General features: G+C 41.8%; 1 protein-coding gene across 2 annotated transcripts in view; it reads left to right on the top strand.

Annotated features, from left to right (window-relative positions):
- LOC138365404 (uncharacterized) overlaps positions 1–17,003 on the top strand; it is a 99,026-nt gene that overhangs the window by 27,017 nt on the left and 55,006 nt on the right. For both annotated transcript variants that reach the window (XM_069325713.1, XM_069325712.1), the window contains exons 2-3: positions 6,231–6,353; positions 6,560–6,754. In XM_069325713.1, the coding sequence (XP_069181814.1) occupies positions 6,255–6,353; positions 6,560–6,754 (294 nt within the window). In that variant the 5' untranslated portion in view covers positions 6,231–6,254. The remainder of the gene's footprint in view (positions 1–6,230; positions 6,354–6,559; positions 6,755–17,003) is intronic.

Here is a 17,003-nt window from a genome sequence, read left to right as displayed (position 1 = left end):
CCCTAATTCCGCCTTGGGCACCCGCCTGGACCATCGGACCCTAAGTATTGGTGTTGCTCTGCGCCTTGCCGCCCCTATCTCCACCGAGCACCGGTGTATTTGCACCGGTGTATTTGATAAAAAAATAAAAAAAATTGACCTCATGCATAAAGAAATGGGTAGCTTTATCATTTCATAAGAAAAATATTAGAGAAAACATGTTAATTCAGGAAAACTTGGCTTATTAGGTAAATCGGGCCTTGCGTAGTAGGCTGAGAAGTGCGTTCTGGCTACTATGCAAGGGCCGATTTGCCTAATAAGCCAAGTTTTCCTGAATGAATAGGTTCATTCAGGAATAGAATGAATAATAAGATAGGTTCGGTCATATATCTACGTTAATTTTAACTCCAATAAAAAAAATTGACCTCATACATAATGAAATGGGTAGCTTTATCATTTCATAAGAAAAAAATTAGAGAAAATATATTAATTAATGAAAACTTGGCTTATTAGGCAAGTCAGGCCTTGCATAGTAGGCTGAGAAGTGCGTTCTGGCTTCTAGGTACGACATTATATATATATATATATATATATGTCGTACCTAGTAGCCAGAACGCACTTCTCAGCCTACTATGCAAGGCCCAATTTGCCTAATAAGCAAAGTTTTCATGAATTAATTGTTTTTCGACTACCTAACCTACCTAACCTAACCTAACCTAACTTTTTCGGCTACCTAACCTAACCTAACCTATAAAGATAGGTTAGGTTAGGTTAGGTAGGGTTCGTTAGGTTCGGTCATATATATACGTCAATTTTAACTCCAATAAAAAAAAAATAACCTCATACATAATGAAATGGGTAGCTTTATCATTTCATAAGCAAAAAATTAGAGAAAATATATTAATTCATGAAAACTTGGCTTATTAGGCAAATCGCTCCTTGCATAGTAGGCGGAGAAGTGCGTTCTGGCTATTAGGTACGACATATATATATATATATATATATATGTATATATATATATATATATATATATATATATATATATATATATATATATATATATATATATATATATATATATATATATATGTATATATATATATATATTAGTATATTTTGGTAGCAGTCTTTCCTGTAGACATATATTATTAAATATGACCGAAAAAGTAAGATTAATAATTCTAACACGAATTTTCTCAATCTTTCGTACATTACGCTTCACTGTTGGAGGTAAATCAAAAATCACTTCTCCAAAATTCATTTTTATTTCTAGTCTGACGCGACACGGGCGCGTTTCGTAAAACTTATTACATTTTCAAAGACTTCACAAATACACAACTGATTAGAACTTACGTCTCTCTGATATTATATCTACATTTGAGTGAGGTGGATGGGGTGAGGTGGCATTAATAGGGTATTAATTTCATCAACACAAGACAGAACATGAGGTGGCATGACCCTTTCCTCCGTTTTATAAAACGGAGGAAAGGGTCCTGAAAGATATTGTTAATAGAAACGTTATCCCTACAGACAAAAATCAGAGGATACAACTGACGATTTACTATAAAACCAGAAAAACGGCCAGCCTACTCATGAGAAACTCTCCAGACACAAAACAGAACGCTTTAAAAGAGACTAATGTCGTCTATGCCTTCAAATGCCCACTTGGGGACTGTAAGCTCCAAAAAACCCAGTATATAGGCAAGACAACAACATCTCTTTCTAGGCGTTTAACGATGCATAAGCAACAGGGCTCCATTAAGGAACATATAATCTCTTCCCATAACCAAACCATCGCCAGAGAAATCCTAGTAAACAACACAGAAATCATCGATAGATACAGCGATAGCAGGCGGCTTGACATTTGCGAGGCACTACACATCAAGAAGTCAACACCAGCAATCAACAGCCAATTATTGCACAACTATATTCTACCCACCTCAAGACTCCGCTCCAATATAGAAGCATCAAGAAATATGGACCAATAGGCTTTCTACAAACACTTCTATTCAATACCCATTGTTTCTGTTCTGTCTTGTGTTGATACTTTTAATACCCTATTAATATCCCCTCCTGTTCTATCTTGTGTTAATGCCACATCATCCTTACCACCTCACTCAAATGTAGATATAAAATCAGAGATACGTTCTAATCAGTTGTGTATTTGTGAAGTCTTTGAAAATGTTATAAGTTTTACGAAACGCGCCCGTGTCGCGTCAGACTAGAAATAAAAATGAATTTTGGAGAAGTGATTTTTGATTTACCTCCAACAGTGAAGCGTAATGTACGAAAGATTGAGAAAATTCGTGTTAGAATTATTAATCTTACTTTTTCGGTCATATTTAATAATATATATATATATATATATATATATATATATATATATATATATATATATATATATATATATATATATATATGTCGTACCTAATAGCCAGAACGCACTTCTCAGCCTACTATTCAAGGGCCGATTTGCCTAATAAGCCAAGTTTTCATGAATTATTGTTTTTTCGTCTACCTAACCTACCTAACCTAACCTAACCTAGCTTTTTTTGGCTACCTAACCTAACCTTAGCTATAAATATAGGTTAGGTTAGGTTAGGTAGGGTTGGTTAGGTTCGGCCATATATCTACGCTAATTTTAACTCCAATAAAAAAAAATTGACCTCATACATAGAGAAAAGGGTTGCTTTATCATTTCATAAGAAAAAAATTATAGTAAATATATTATTTCAGGAAAACTTGGCTTATTAGGCAAATCGGGCCTTGAATAGTAGGCTGAAAAGTGAGTTCTGGCTACTAGGTACGACATATATATATATATATATATATATATATATATATATATATATATATATATATATATATATATATATATATATATATATATATATATATATATATTGCGGTGTTCACAGGGTCGTGACAAGTGTGATTATATATATATATATATATATATATATATATATGTCGTACCTAGTAGCCAGAACTCACTTCTCAGCCTACTATTCAAGGCCCGATTTGCCTAATAAGCCAAGTTTTCCTGAATTAATATATTTACTATAATATTTTTCTTATGAAATGATAAAGCTACCCTTTTCTCTATGTATGAGGTCAATTTTTTTTTATTGGAGTTAAAATTAACGTAGATATATGACCGAACCTAACCAACCCTACCTAACCTAACCTAACCTATATTTATAGGTAAGGTTAGGTTAGGTAGCCAAAAAAAGCTAGGTTAGGTTAGGTTAGGTAGGTTAGGTAGACGAAAAAACATTAATTCATGAAAACTTGGCTTATTAGGCAAATCGGGCCTTGAATAGTAGGCTGAGAAGTGCGTTCTGGCTATTAGGTACGACATATATATATATATATATATATATATATATATATATATATATATATATATATATATATATATATATATGTCGTACCTAGTAGCCAGAACTCACTTCTCAGCCTACTATACATGGCCCGATTTGCCTAATAAGCCAAGTTTTCCTGAATTAATATATTTTCTCTAATTTTTTTCTTATGAAATGATAAAGCTACTCATTTCATTATGTATGAGGTCAATTTTTTTTCATTGGAGTTAAAATTAACGTAGATATATGACCGAACCTAACCAACCCTACCTAACCTAACCTAACCTATCTCTATAGGCTAGGTTGGGTTATGTAGCCGAAAAAGTTAGGTTAGGTTAGGTTAGGTAGGTTCGGTAGTCGAAAAACAATTAATTCATGAAAACTTGGCTTATTAGGCAAATCGGGCCTTGCATAGTAGGCTGAGAAGTGAGTTCTGGCTACTAGGTACGACATATATATATATATATATATATATATATATATATATATATATATATATATATATATATATATATATATATATATATATATATATATATATATATATATATATATATATATATATATATATATATGTCGTACCATGTAGCCAGAACGCACTTCTCTGCCTACTATGCAAGGCCCGATTTGCATAGTAAGCCAAGTTTTCATGAATTAATTGTTTTTCGACTACCTAACCTACCTAACCTAACCTATCCTAACTTTTTCGGCTACCTAACCTAACCTAACCTATAAGGATAGGTTAGGTTAGGTTAGGTAGGGTTGGTTAGGTTCGGTCATATATCTACATTAACTTTAACTCCAATAAAAAAAAGTCGACCTCATACATAATGAAATGGGAAGCTTTATCATTTCATAAGAAAAAAATTAAAGAAAATATATTAATTCAGGAAAATTTGGCTTATTAAGCAAATCGGGCCTTGCATAGTAGGCCGAGAAGTGCTTTCTGGCTACTAGGTACGACATATATATATATATATATATATATATATATATATATATATATATATATATATATATATATATATATATATATATATATATATATATATATATATATATATAATCACACTTGTCACGACCCTGTGAACACCGCAAGAAAATAACCAATTAGGTATCACTCCACAATAATCAATTTGCCAGGAATCCCTGACCTTACACACTGACACTACCTGAGCGCTCAGTACTGGAATTCCACACCTGCAAGATTATATTACATGGAATAATATCAACAACTATGATAGAATTAGCAAAATTCTACCAGCATGGAATAAATAAATATTCTATGTAAACTTGTTCCCGTTTTTATCTACACACATACAAACATGTATGTCTGTCTACACATGACCAAGTCCCACTGGACTGACAACATGACAACAAGGGTGATACTCTCGCGCGTCCACACTTCACTTCACCTCTACGGGTGCTCTTAGTGACAATGCAACGGAACACCTGACTTTGAATTCAGGCTTAGAGAACATAAATCACCAGAATACACACAATAGATACTTACTCATTTATACAGCCGGCTACACACTCACACAATTACCATACATCAGGCACCCAGCTGGCGGTTGGCTGGCTCAAGGCGGTGGAGATGGCTGGAGCGGTACCTCACATACACTTGTACTTTCGTTCGTACAAAGATGACTTGGCGCGTCTTTTAAACCATCCCTCACAACACACTGCTCGGTTCGCACCCTTGACCCACTGGTGAAGCATATGTTCGTACACAGATGACGTGCACAACGTACAGCGTCTTACACAAACATGGGAAATCTGCCTTAATCACTGACACGAGTTTCTCTGTTCCCATCAACTGCTACAGAGCACTAGCAGGAATTAAAACGTCTATAATCACTGGAATGGGGATTTAAGAGTCTGTTGCTGCTTATATGCAAATTACCCACCTCCCAGATCTCTACCCAAAGCACTCCCTATCGTTCTCCCTCTCGAACTACGAAGGCGGTGGGTTTCTGACGGCAGTCGTCGACGTAGATGAGGCAGGACGTGGAGTAGCAGAGTAGGCAGTAACCACGACGTCGTCTTGCCTAATTTGCCCGAATGGGCAAGAGAGAGACGTCAGGCTGTGGTGGTGACTGGAGCAGAATGACGTCTTGGGGCAGGAACACCGGCTTCCCGGGTTCTGCCTCAAAAGAACCAATCAGAGGGAGGCACACAGGTGCCTACCCCTCTCAACCAATCAGCGACGGTGTGGCATGGCCCTAGGGCAACTCCAAAATGGCCGACTCCCCAGATGTTTGCTAAGATGACGGCCGTTGCCATGATAACAATGCTGGAACTAGCGGGAGTCAAGTGGCTGGAGGTTAGCCCACACTCGCACCACGTGGCTCGCTGTTCCTGCGCAAACCTTGTCTCCCTCCAAGCTTACAGTGAAAAGATGCTATAGTTATAACTCTGTCCACAGACGTGCTACCCTGGCCAGGGTAACATTTCTGAAATGCTGATGACTGGGGCTCTCACATGAGCCCAAACACAAGATGTTTCGGGTACTGGTTACCAAACTTAGGTCTGTGCACTTAACAAGTGCACTTAGCAAGTGTACTGGCCTCCACATGCGGAAGAGCACCATTGTAAGTGAGCTGGTGAACCATCCCCTCACATGCAGTGTGTCAAAAAGCTAGCTACGTGATGCTAAAAAATCCCCATCACACAGGATGGTTAGTAATATAGAGGCATATGATGAGTAGTCTGCACTGACAGACTTTGGGTTCGTTATGAGGATATCATGAACACAAGAGTGAATAAAGTAGCAAAAAAAATAACAAAGTTTCTTTAAAATTAATATACAATTTTTTTTAAATATTTTTTAAGGTAGGTTATATAGATTTCTCAACATTAATGAAGAGTAAGATCCTCACACAGGTCTGTGGGAAGTGGTGAGTGAGAATGAGTTTCACTGAGCTGGAGTATGTGAGCCTGGCTCCAGAAGACCTGGACAACACCTCTCACCTTTTGGTTAATCATTTCTACACGCGAAACATTATAGTAAGTCTGTCTTGGATGTGATACACTGGCCATGGCATGTTCCCTGTTATAAGTTTCTTGTTCTTAGCCCAATAAAAACTTACGTATATTACTAAGACAATTAATATTTACAAAATAAAAAAATAATAAACTTTAATGCTTGTGCCAAATTTATTGTGACCAAGTAAATCTTTTCTCTTTATTTGTATCACCATGAAATATTACAGACTTTTCTTCTGGGCATGAGCCCGGAATCAAAGATGGCTATGGACCTCAATGACATCCGGACCTGCTTAGCAGCTGGGCTCTCGGTGGGTGCTAGAGACAAGTCAACAAGGCAGCTGGTTGGGGTGCTAATGAACTCCATTCTCACTCCTGGCTCTGGAGTAATTCAAACTTCTTCCGAGAGCGTTGAGACTGAGGTATGTCACTTGTAGCAACGGATTATTTTTTGGCTCTGCACTTATTAAGATGAAGATGAGTCTAGAGGGTAAGTTGATAGAGCTGACAGCTATCCTTCAAAAATATTTGGAGAAACTGAAGGAAGAAGTGAGACAGCTGAGAAACTGTCGTAACAGGATGAAGTTCAAACGGCTTGGGGGGGTCACAAAGTACAAGCATTTCAGGATTACCATGAAGAAGCCTTTACTCTAGAACTAGATATTTACTGTAAAGACTTTTAGCAGCATTAAGCCCATTGTATGCAGTTCAAATGGAAACTTTATTTACCGAGGTAGAACAAACATAAAGTAACACTAGATATGATAAAGGCCAAGACAAAGGTCCGGGTCATGTGTGGTGTCTGCCAAGGTTGAGTTGCCAGTGACTGGATATCACAAGTGATTGGTATAAACCATAATATCGGACAGTATTGCATGAATAATGCAATAACGTTCATATATAACTGGGAATCTTGCATTAGCAGGAACACCGTGCGTCTGAAACAACAGCAGTTTTTTGTGGATCCGCTGGTGGAAATAGTGAGCAAGACATTATTAAGCAGCTAGTAGATAGTAACACGGGCGTACACAGTGGGAGAAGACTTTAAGCGGCTAGTGGCTAATAGCAAGAACGTAGACAATGGGAGAAGACTTCAAGCGGCTAGTAGCAAGAGCGTAGACAATGGGAGAAAACTTTTACCGGCTAGAAGATAGCAGCGAGGGCGTAGAAAATGGGAGAAAACTTTAAGCAGCTAGTGGATAGTAACACTGATGTAGACAATGGGAGTAGATGAATAACTTGAAGATAATAACAGAAGTTGTAAAAACAATAACAAATAACATCATCCAGCAGGGACAAAGAAGGGAATTTTTCTAATAAAAATGAACAGGAAAATTATAACAAGAGTTTTGAAGTAAATACAAAAGTCAGGAAGCAGTATGAAAGTACACAAGGGCATAAACATAATGTAACAGTCTAAGCTGTTTTAGAAGCTTATAGATCTTGTATAATATTGTTACAGGGATAATCTAGGTGTTGGAGTCTCAGGGTAGTCTACCTGAGTCTCTAGAAAAGGTTGCCCCAAGAGATTAGCACAAGAGTGATTAGTCAACATTGCCCTATATTCCTGCGAGCTCAGTTCATCAATTTAGAGAAATTCTGTATTAAAGTAGTGGTAGTAATAATCAATCTTCCTTAAGGAATTATATTACTTGAACATCAATTTAGAGTGAAGAGTGACTTGATGAACTGTAACGCCGACCCAGGCAAAGGGCTAGTGCAGCTTGCCCCCCCCCCACCCAATCAAGTCTGCCTCTCACGCCCACCCTCACCCGCCCTCCCCTCCCAGACGCCATCTTAGGTAATTTACCATGTGAAAGGGTATTATTTAGTTTGGAGAATGTTATATATCTCTAGACTGGAATCAAAACTATACAGTAAGCAAGGAAATACTAAGGCTTCCTATTAGAAGTAATGAGGGGCAGGGGAGAGGGCAGATGAGGTTCATCCTAGGGTGGGAACTAGGTTATCGGGCATAAGCCACGTGACCTCATTCCAAAGCAAGGGCATCCGCACCGTGTAGTAAGTACCATACACCTTGTTTGTTACTTCTTGTAAATTAGAGAAATTAATGCTATTATTTAATGTTGCATTTAATAATTGTTCTAGTTTAAGTATATATGTGTAATTATCATTATTTTGAATAAGAATTCAGTCACCTTTAGTGACCAATGAATATGTTAGCTTTGGAAAATCATTTTAAAAATTAGTTGGCAGCTAAGCCAAAGTCAACCTCTCCATGGGGAGAGGTTGGCTTTGGAAAATCATTTTAAAAATTAGTTGGCAGCTAAGCCTAAGTCAACCTCTCCGTGGGGAGAGCAGTTTTTGAACAGTGTGATTCGGGACATTCTGGGAGCAAGAACCTCTCTCCAGAGGCAGATCAGTCAACGACTGGCTTAGCTTGTGTTTAAGGTAAAGTGCTGTCCAGAATATAAGTGTTATTATCATAATCCACATTATTTTATCATTGCCTCAGGAAATTTCGGTTAGGAATATATTCAGTTAGGGAGTGGGCATTTTTTGTATATACATACGTGTGAGTAATGAAATATGACTGTTATAAATTCCATTATTTAATGAGTTTTCCCATTTAGTTATTTTCCCGTGTTAATTGACAAGTCCATTTGAACCTTGCAAGCACTCTTTAATCTATTGTGAATATATATAATCCTTTAGTCGAGTTAATCCACAATGTAAAGTAGATCCATTCCTCCCTTTTATATAATTAGGGATCCACATTCGTGAATGTATGTGCAAATTGATTGATCTGGTTCCGCAATCAATTAGCAAGATTATAGAGTCAGTCGTACAGGTACAGTGGCTCTGTTTTGGGGGTACTGAGGTGGTCAAATACCGAGGTTACCAGGTTGTTAGTTGAAGATTACAGTAAGAACTTTTAATTAACGACCAACATTTAACCAGTTTAAGTGAGGTTAAAGGCTGGCTCCCTTTACAATGGTGCACAGCTGTGGTTTCACCAATTTTGTTGTTTGAAAATTGCTGAAAGCTCACGTGTCTTGGCCATTCGCTCACTTGTGTAGGGGCTAGGGAGGTCAGCTAGGAGCCCTCGAGCTAGAGTCGACGGAAAAAACACAAAAATAGCGATTGAGTGGTGTATGTGATTTCTGGACCTCATGAGGGGCTCATAACATTAAGAATAATGTATAAGGACAGTCTGATTAAGATTAAGCAGTTAAGATTTATTGGGTAATGAGACCGCTTTGAACTAATTGAACTGGGTACTCTGAACAAATCCACAAGGGCCGTGACGAGGATTCGAACCTACGTCCGAGATCATCCCAAGTGCTGCCTTTATCGACTGAGCTACGACATGGTAAATGTGAGCGACATTTGTGTGTAATGAAGTAACTGGGTACTCTATTCGACCCCTTCCAATTGGATCAGAGGTGTTGAGAACTTCCATATTCTCAACAGCAGTTCCACTTTAGAGCTGTTTGGGCGGATTTATCTATGGGACGCCACAGGATTTGTCCGAGGGCGTTAGTAGACGATCCAAATCGCTAAGAAAAACGTTAAACTCATGAAGATGGTCGTGGCCATCGATGGATGAAGTTTTTTTTTTTTTTTATTTATAAAAGTACAATATACACAATAAAAAAGATACAAAGCATGACAAAGTACACAGTAAAGAACCCAAAGAACTTTTAAGACAACAAACATTATACAGAACAAATGCAAGAGCATGAAGACTTTCTCCTTTTTTTTTTTTTTTTTTTTTTGTACAAGAATACAACATAAAAAAGAAATCCAATCATGCATAACACAAGATCCACATGAGTAACACAGAGAACACAAAGGCTCACACAGAGCAGCTACACATAATAAGCCAGCGGCATAAAAAAAAAAAAAAAATTAAAATAACAAAGGAAAAATTACATGAAGCATGACGGATAAAAGTACCCAAAAGGGCCACACACACAAGGCAGAAGTCATATAACCAGGAGCACAGCACCGGAGCACGCAGGAACCGGTGGAACAAACGAAAAGATACATACACATACACACCACAAAAAACGCCCACACAAATAAACAAACACACACAAAAAAAAAACAGCGGAACACGCAGGATCCGGCAAAGGAACACAAAACACACACAACAAGGACACACACACAAGGAGCAACACAAAAGCACAGCACAGGCAAACACACACAACGCACCGCCGAGGAAGCCCTCAGGGGGCAGGAGGAATACCCACAACCCAAACGCCCAAACGACCCAAGAAGCCCTCCCCCCCAAATCCATCGACACCACACCAAAACACTAATCAAACCCCCGACCCCCCACCAACCCCAAAGCATCACCCTGAACATACGCGTCAGTGAACCAATCAGCAAACCTCACCGGAAAAGCACGCCGCAACCACCACCATGTGAAACGCAAACGCCCATGCAGAAAACCCAGAATCCGGCGAACCCCATAGCCCTCCAAACGCCCAACCCACACGCAAAACACATAATCAGCAATCAAGACACTCAGAGTGTTCCGAAGCCGCCCGGAGCCCTGAGGAAACGAAAGAAACAGGAACTGTAAAACATCCCTCTGAAATCCGAGCCCACAGAACACCGCAATCACATCACGCAACCAAGCAACTAAACCCTGTACCCTCTCACAAAAATAAAACACTTGTAACTGCGTCTCAACCAATCCACAATGTGCACATGTCGCGGAAGAATGCAACCCAAGCATTCACAAACGATCATTCGACGGCAAGGACTCGTGCAGCATCCGGAGGAGAAACTCCCGCTGCTGCGGAGCCAAATGCCGCCCACCCAAAACCGACCAAATCCCCCCCCAATCCCAGCATGGAAACAAACCCTCAACCCGATGGCTCACACGACGAAGGAGAACCCCATAAACCCCCCCGACACGACAGGGACAAAAACCCTGGAACACGACAGAGCTTCCGCAGAATCCCAACTGCCCACGAATACACAGCAGGTGTACAAAAGGCGACCTCACACCCAGCCCCTAACTCAAGCAAATAGCTAAACCGAACAGTACAGAAATAAATCCCAAGCGCACCGAGGCCCCCACCCACCCCCAAATACTGACGCAACGACACCCAAAACAAAGCCAATGCCTTGGTAAAAACATCAGGGATGCCAACACCCCCCTCCTCCACCCGCAAAACCATGGAGGAGCGACGAACCGGATGATACTTCCCACACCACACATACCGATAGACTCTGCACTCCAACCTATGAGCACGCTGCCGATCCAGGGGAAAGCACTGAGCCAAAAACCACACCCTCGAAAGAACTTTGCTAGTAACAACAATCGCCCGCTGATAAACCGTCAATGGACGCGAGGATAACAAACCAACCGCCACCTCAACCGACCGAGACACCGCATCCCAATTCCACTCCAAGGATTGGGTATACGAGCTAAACCAAGTAATTCCGAGAACCCGAAGCGACCTGACCACTGGAAACCACGACCCCGCCCACACCGAACGGGAGGTCCAGCTCCCCAGCCCCATCAGACAGGACTTATCCCAATTAACAAGGGCCCCAGTGGCCAGCTCAAAACGCCGAACAAGGTCCTGAACCGCAACCACAGAGCCATCGGTCGCCACAAACAGAACCGTATCGTCAGCATACCCACAGATCGGTAAACAGAAACCAGCAGGCAGCCTCGGAGGAACCACCAAAGCACATGACTTAACCGCACGAAACAAAGGCTCCTGAAAAATACCATAAAGGAGCATAGATAAGGGACACCCTTGCCGCACCGAGCGGCGAACGGCAAAGGGGGCACTAAAAAAACCATTAATGCACACACGACTATGACAGCGGGCATACAACATACGAACCCAAGAAAGAAACAATGGAGGAAACCCGAACCTCTCCATAGCCTGCAGCACAAAGCCCATCGACACACGGTCGAATGCTTTCGACCAATCTAAGCTGAGCATCGCCGCAGGTAGGCGAAGCTCAGAGGCACACAGAAGCACATCACGTAAAAGAGCATTGCACTGAAGCAAAGACCTACCCGGAATGCCACAAAATTGCTCAACCGAAACCACAGAACCAATAACATCCCGACACCGACCTGCCAGCAACTTCGAGACAACCTTATAATCAACATTTAACAGGGTGATCGGCCTCCAATTCGACAGAAAACGCAAATCACCTGGCTTCGGAAGCAACCTCACAACCCCATCATAATGAGATGCGGGTAAGGAACAGGTCAGGAAACAAAATCGCACCACCTCCAAAAAAGCCTCCCCAATCACATCCCAGAAAGTCACATAAAATTCCACAGGGAGCCCATCCGAGCCAGGCACTCTGCCGGAACGGAAAGACCGCACCACATCCCAGAGCTCAGCCGACGACACGTCCCTCACCAAAGCGGAACAACCAGCAGCCGACAAACCAGGAGAGCAGTGACGCAAAAAGAAAGTAGCCAAATCCTCATCCACCCCTACCTCCCCATACAGCGCTTGCAATTCCTGCTGCACATACAAGAGGACCCCATCCGTGTTAGACAAAACAGAACCGTCCGGACGCTGGAGACCGGTGAAAAGAACTGAGTCCCGAAGGGCTTTCTCCTTTCGCAAAAGAAAAGGAGAAAGCCGTTCACCAGACACACGCTCGTCAATAGCAACACGGTCTCTGCACCACCTGGCTTGGCCCCCCCAACCCCCAAGGGGGGAAAATCACCCTCCTGGAAGATAGCTGGTTCCCCCATCCCGGAAGCAGTGCAACCGGCCGCAAGATGCCCTCGCAAACCACACCGAAAACAGGTGCGTGGTTGATCCTCATAGAAAACCCGCATGTTAAAGCCGTAGAACTTGACCTGAGAAGGAATATCACGCGTCAAGCGCATGCCAAGGGTCCGCACATTGGTCCTCAAGCCCGACAGGCGGCCTGAGCGGAGGCAGGTTATACGGTGAGTGAATACAGTACCGTACCGAGAGAAGCAGGTGCGAAGGACCTCCTCGGGAAAGTCCAAGGGAACTTCATGGATGCTGACAAACGTCGGCGCCACACACCGGTCCGACACCTCCACAGTACCAGCAGAGCCCGGGAGCAGATGAGAACGCCCAGCAAAATCACTCACAAAACGCTGATATGGACCAGGGGCAGAGAACTTGATCACCACACGCTTGTCAGAGATCTTCTCAAGGCCGTAAACAGTGAGCAGGTCCACCTGGAAAACATCCAAAAGCGCCACTTCCACCAACGCCCAATCAGCAGCCGCCGAGAACTCCAATCCTGCAGAATCCACCCTCCGAATCCGCGTCACCGACGACGCCATAACGCCAGCCGCCCCCACAGGCTAGCCGGCACACCACACACCAACAACAGCGACCTGCTCGCACCAGACGTCAGCCAACAACTGAGAGAGCGCCAACGCCGTGACCGCACCCTGCAACGAGCATGCAGCCAATCCCCATCGATGGATGAAGTAGTATACAACTTAGCAAACGAATCGGCGACTAGTGATCGCACATTTAGTCGTGAGGTCGATTCGTATCTAGTCTAACCATGCTGAAAGCAGCATTTTCATACTATTTGAATCTAAATGGTTGTGGCTACCTAGACTAAGGTGAGATTTATAGCTGATAGGAATGGTTATAGTTTAATTTCGAGTGAATTCTTAAGTTTAAATTTAAGTGATTATCATGTTATTCAAGATGATATATCTGTTGGTGGGGCAGGTAATTAATTGCTTAAGGTTAATTAGCCACTGTGCTGCTCGCCTTCCAAATACGGCATCCTCCCTTGCACGCAAGAAATAAATTCTCTGGATTTTGTTTTTGTTGAAAGTGTTAAAAACCCTTTTCTGATTATGGTGATGTGAACAAAAACTCAAAATTGTACTTACTTTGGTCGCAATGGGGTCCGTAACTTTGTGCGTGACGTCATCAATCCCTGGTCACCCGTGGCGTGTGCTCCCGGAGCCAGTAGCGCGCCCGGTTCAAGATGCGTGAGTTGCCACGAATATATTTTTGTTCATATTTTGCGCACAGTTCCAAATAAATTTGTTTTGTTTTTTCTTGCCAATCCTATGTATAATGGACACGTACACTATATTATGGCAATAGAACATCCGTACTGTCCAAAGACACTGTTACGTGCAACACACAAGTGTTCACATATCATGCACATATTTCCAATGTATCATGCTAATTTATGTATATATATATACAAATTATTTACACACTGTACAGTATCACACACTATATACAAACACCATAAACACACTCACAACTCTGCGAGTGTGTGATATGCTGCAAAACAACCAACGGGGCATAGTGGAACCTGGCACTCAACGCACCAGGAGCTGATGCACCTTCGCTTTAGTTCCCTTCGGGTAGTGTTCTTGCATACTATACAGGCACGTTTACCCTTTTCCCGTGATGCTGTGCCTGGTATATACTCGAGCATGTGGACTCCGAACATCTCGTTACAATTCAGTCTGTCTGGAGCTGTGAGTGGCATTGTAGCTTGCACCCCGCACGGTGCAACAGAGCCCTCCTTGCCATACTTTACGAGCATTTGTGACACAACAGCAACACTGAATGTCCGTATCGGCGGTCTTCTGCCTGATTTTACCATGTACATATTGAAGCAGTTGAGCACTGCAACATCTATTTGGTGGAAAAAGAACTTTTTCGTCCACTTAACAGACTTCCGCACGCACTCGACGGCACCGAGCCTCATGTCACATTTATCTACGAGGCGCATGTTTACGTTGTAGTCTATGACAATCTGGTTTATATATGGGGAAGCGCATTTAAAAGTGGACTTTGCCACTGTCCAACATGGCACCGGTGTGAATTGTAGTTAGCATATTCACCTCGCGCCTGTCCCTCCACCGCACTGGGAGCATATTTGTCACACTTGCGCAGCTGGCAATCACCCACTGCTATATCTATGCCAAACACTGGCATTTCCTTTCTGTGGGCCTTCACAATGCCACATACGCCGGTGTTGTGAGCAGGAAGGTATCTAGTCAACAGGGGGCTGGTATATTGTCGGTGAACAGTACATGCCCATGTGCCTGCTGGTGCCCATGTCTCGGGTGTGCCTTCTGTTCCTTCACCGCCTGGGGACTCTCTGCGGTGGGGTGTGGTGGCTTCCACTGCCAGGGATAGTGCGGATGCTGGTGCTGGGCGTGGCCAGGTAGTGACTTTACGAAAGGATGCGCGCCACCCTGGTTCCCTACAGTCGTCTGGTGGTGTGCCCGTGGCCGCTGGTGCCCCTGTGGTGGTACCCTCTGTCCGGCCCCCTCCTGTGAAGATGCGACTTGGGGACCTGGAGGCTGTGATTTTCCGAGTTCATGCTGTCTGAAAGACCGGAGGACTTTCATGATGGGCAGGTTCCCGGCGTGTGGGGTAGAGTGGCGGTTACTCGCCTCCGGAGTGATACCATCTGGGTCCCCTGTTTGCAGGTGTTTGTTGCCGGGTTCCGGATGACATGGCGTCTCCGGTGGGTGGTCAAGACCCTTGGAGGTGGCTGGATTGAGAGGCGTTCAATGTGTGGTTCCCCTGGGTCTCGTTCCCGGGCAAATATGTCAGCTGATTTCATTTATTTTTTTTTGCTAACTGTAGTGCTGTGTGCCCCTATGATGTTTTGTTTGCCCTATTGTATTATGTGCCTGTGCCTCTCCCTTATTTGTTGCGGGGCCGGTGTTTTGGTGAGCGTTTTTATTCCTGTATTTGCTTTTGTGTTGTTACTTTGCCCTGTGTGTTTTACTTATGCATTGCTATGTTGTGTTGTTTTTTGTTTTTATTTGTATTTTTGTTTTTATTTTTATTTTTGTTTTTATTTTTATTTTTGTTTTTATTTTTATTATTATTATTTTTATTTTTTATTTTTATTTTATTTTTGTTTTTTGTTTTTATTTCAGGCGTGTTGTGGGCTGTGCGATTTTCTTGTTCTATTTCATGTTGTCCCTTATGTTGTGTTTTGTTCTCGGTCCTTCAGGCCGGTGCTTGTTTGTTGTTTTATATGTTACTATGTTTTGTTTTCTTGGTTGCATGGATTGCCTGTTTGATATTATTGTATATTTTGTGTCTTGATGTATGCTGTGTTTCTCATGCGTTTATCCAGTTTTGTTAATTGTTATGCTATGCTGCTGGTCCTTCTAGCCGATGGTTTCTTGTTTTGTTTCCTCTGTTATTTTATTGTATTTATTTTTTATTTCACTAGCATGTAAAAAAAAAAAAATTAGTACCCGCATCATCGTGCGCCAGTTTTGAATGGAACGCTAAAAATATAAATACCCCCTGTCGAGCACCTGCAGGCGCGTTGCGCAGTTCAGTGGTTAGGGTAATTCAAATTCAAATTCAAATGTTTATTCAGGTAAAAGAACATAAATAGAAGATGATTTACAAACATAATATTGGATTTATAGATAGAGCTAGTACATACAGTGCCTTAAGTAATTAATTAATTAACCCTTATTAAAGTAAATTGGGCATATACTGTGGAGACAACTGTTGATAGGGTGACAGTAGTGTCTAAAAGAACTCGTTTGGATTAATAGGCTGTCAGGTTGGCAGTAAGTAATTAATTGGTAATTACTCACTGAATGATTGATGGGTCAATTGTGGTGTAATTAAGGGCGAGCGAGTAAACGTGTTGACAGGTGAGTGTTCGAGAGACACGATTGTATTTAAAGTAAACTAATTGTTGCTG

The sequence above is a fragment of the Procambarus clarkii genome, chromosome 16 (assembly GCF_040958095.1).
Source record: "Procambarus clarkii isolate CNS0578487 chromosome 16, FALCON_Pclarkii_2.0, whole genome shotgun sequence".
Classification (NCBI taxonomy): Eukaryota; Metazoa; Arthropoda; class Malacostraca; order Decapoda; family Cambaridae; genus Procambarus; species Procambarus clarkii.
Note: the sequence above shows the minus strand (reverse complement) of the source record. Positions and strands in the feature narration are given on the sequence as shown.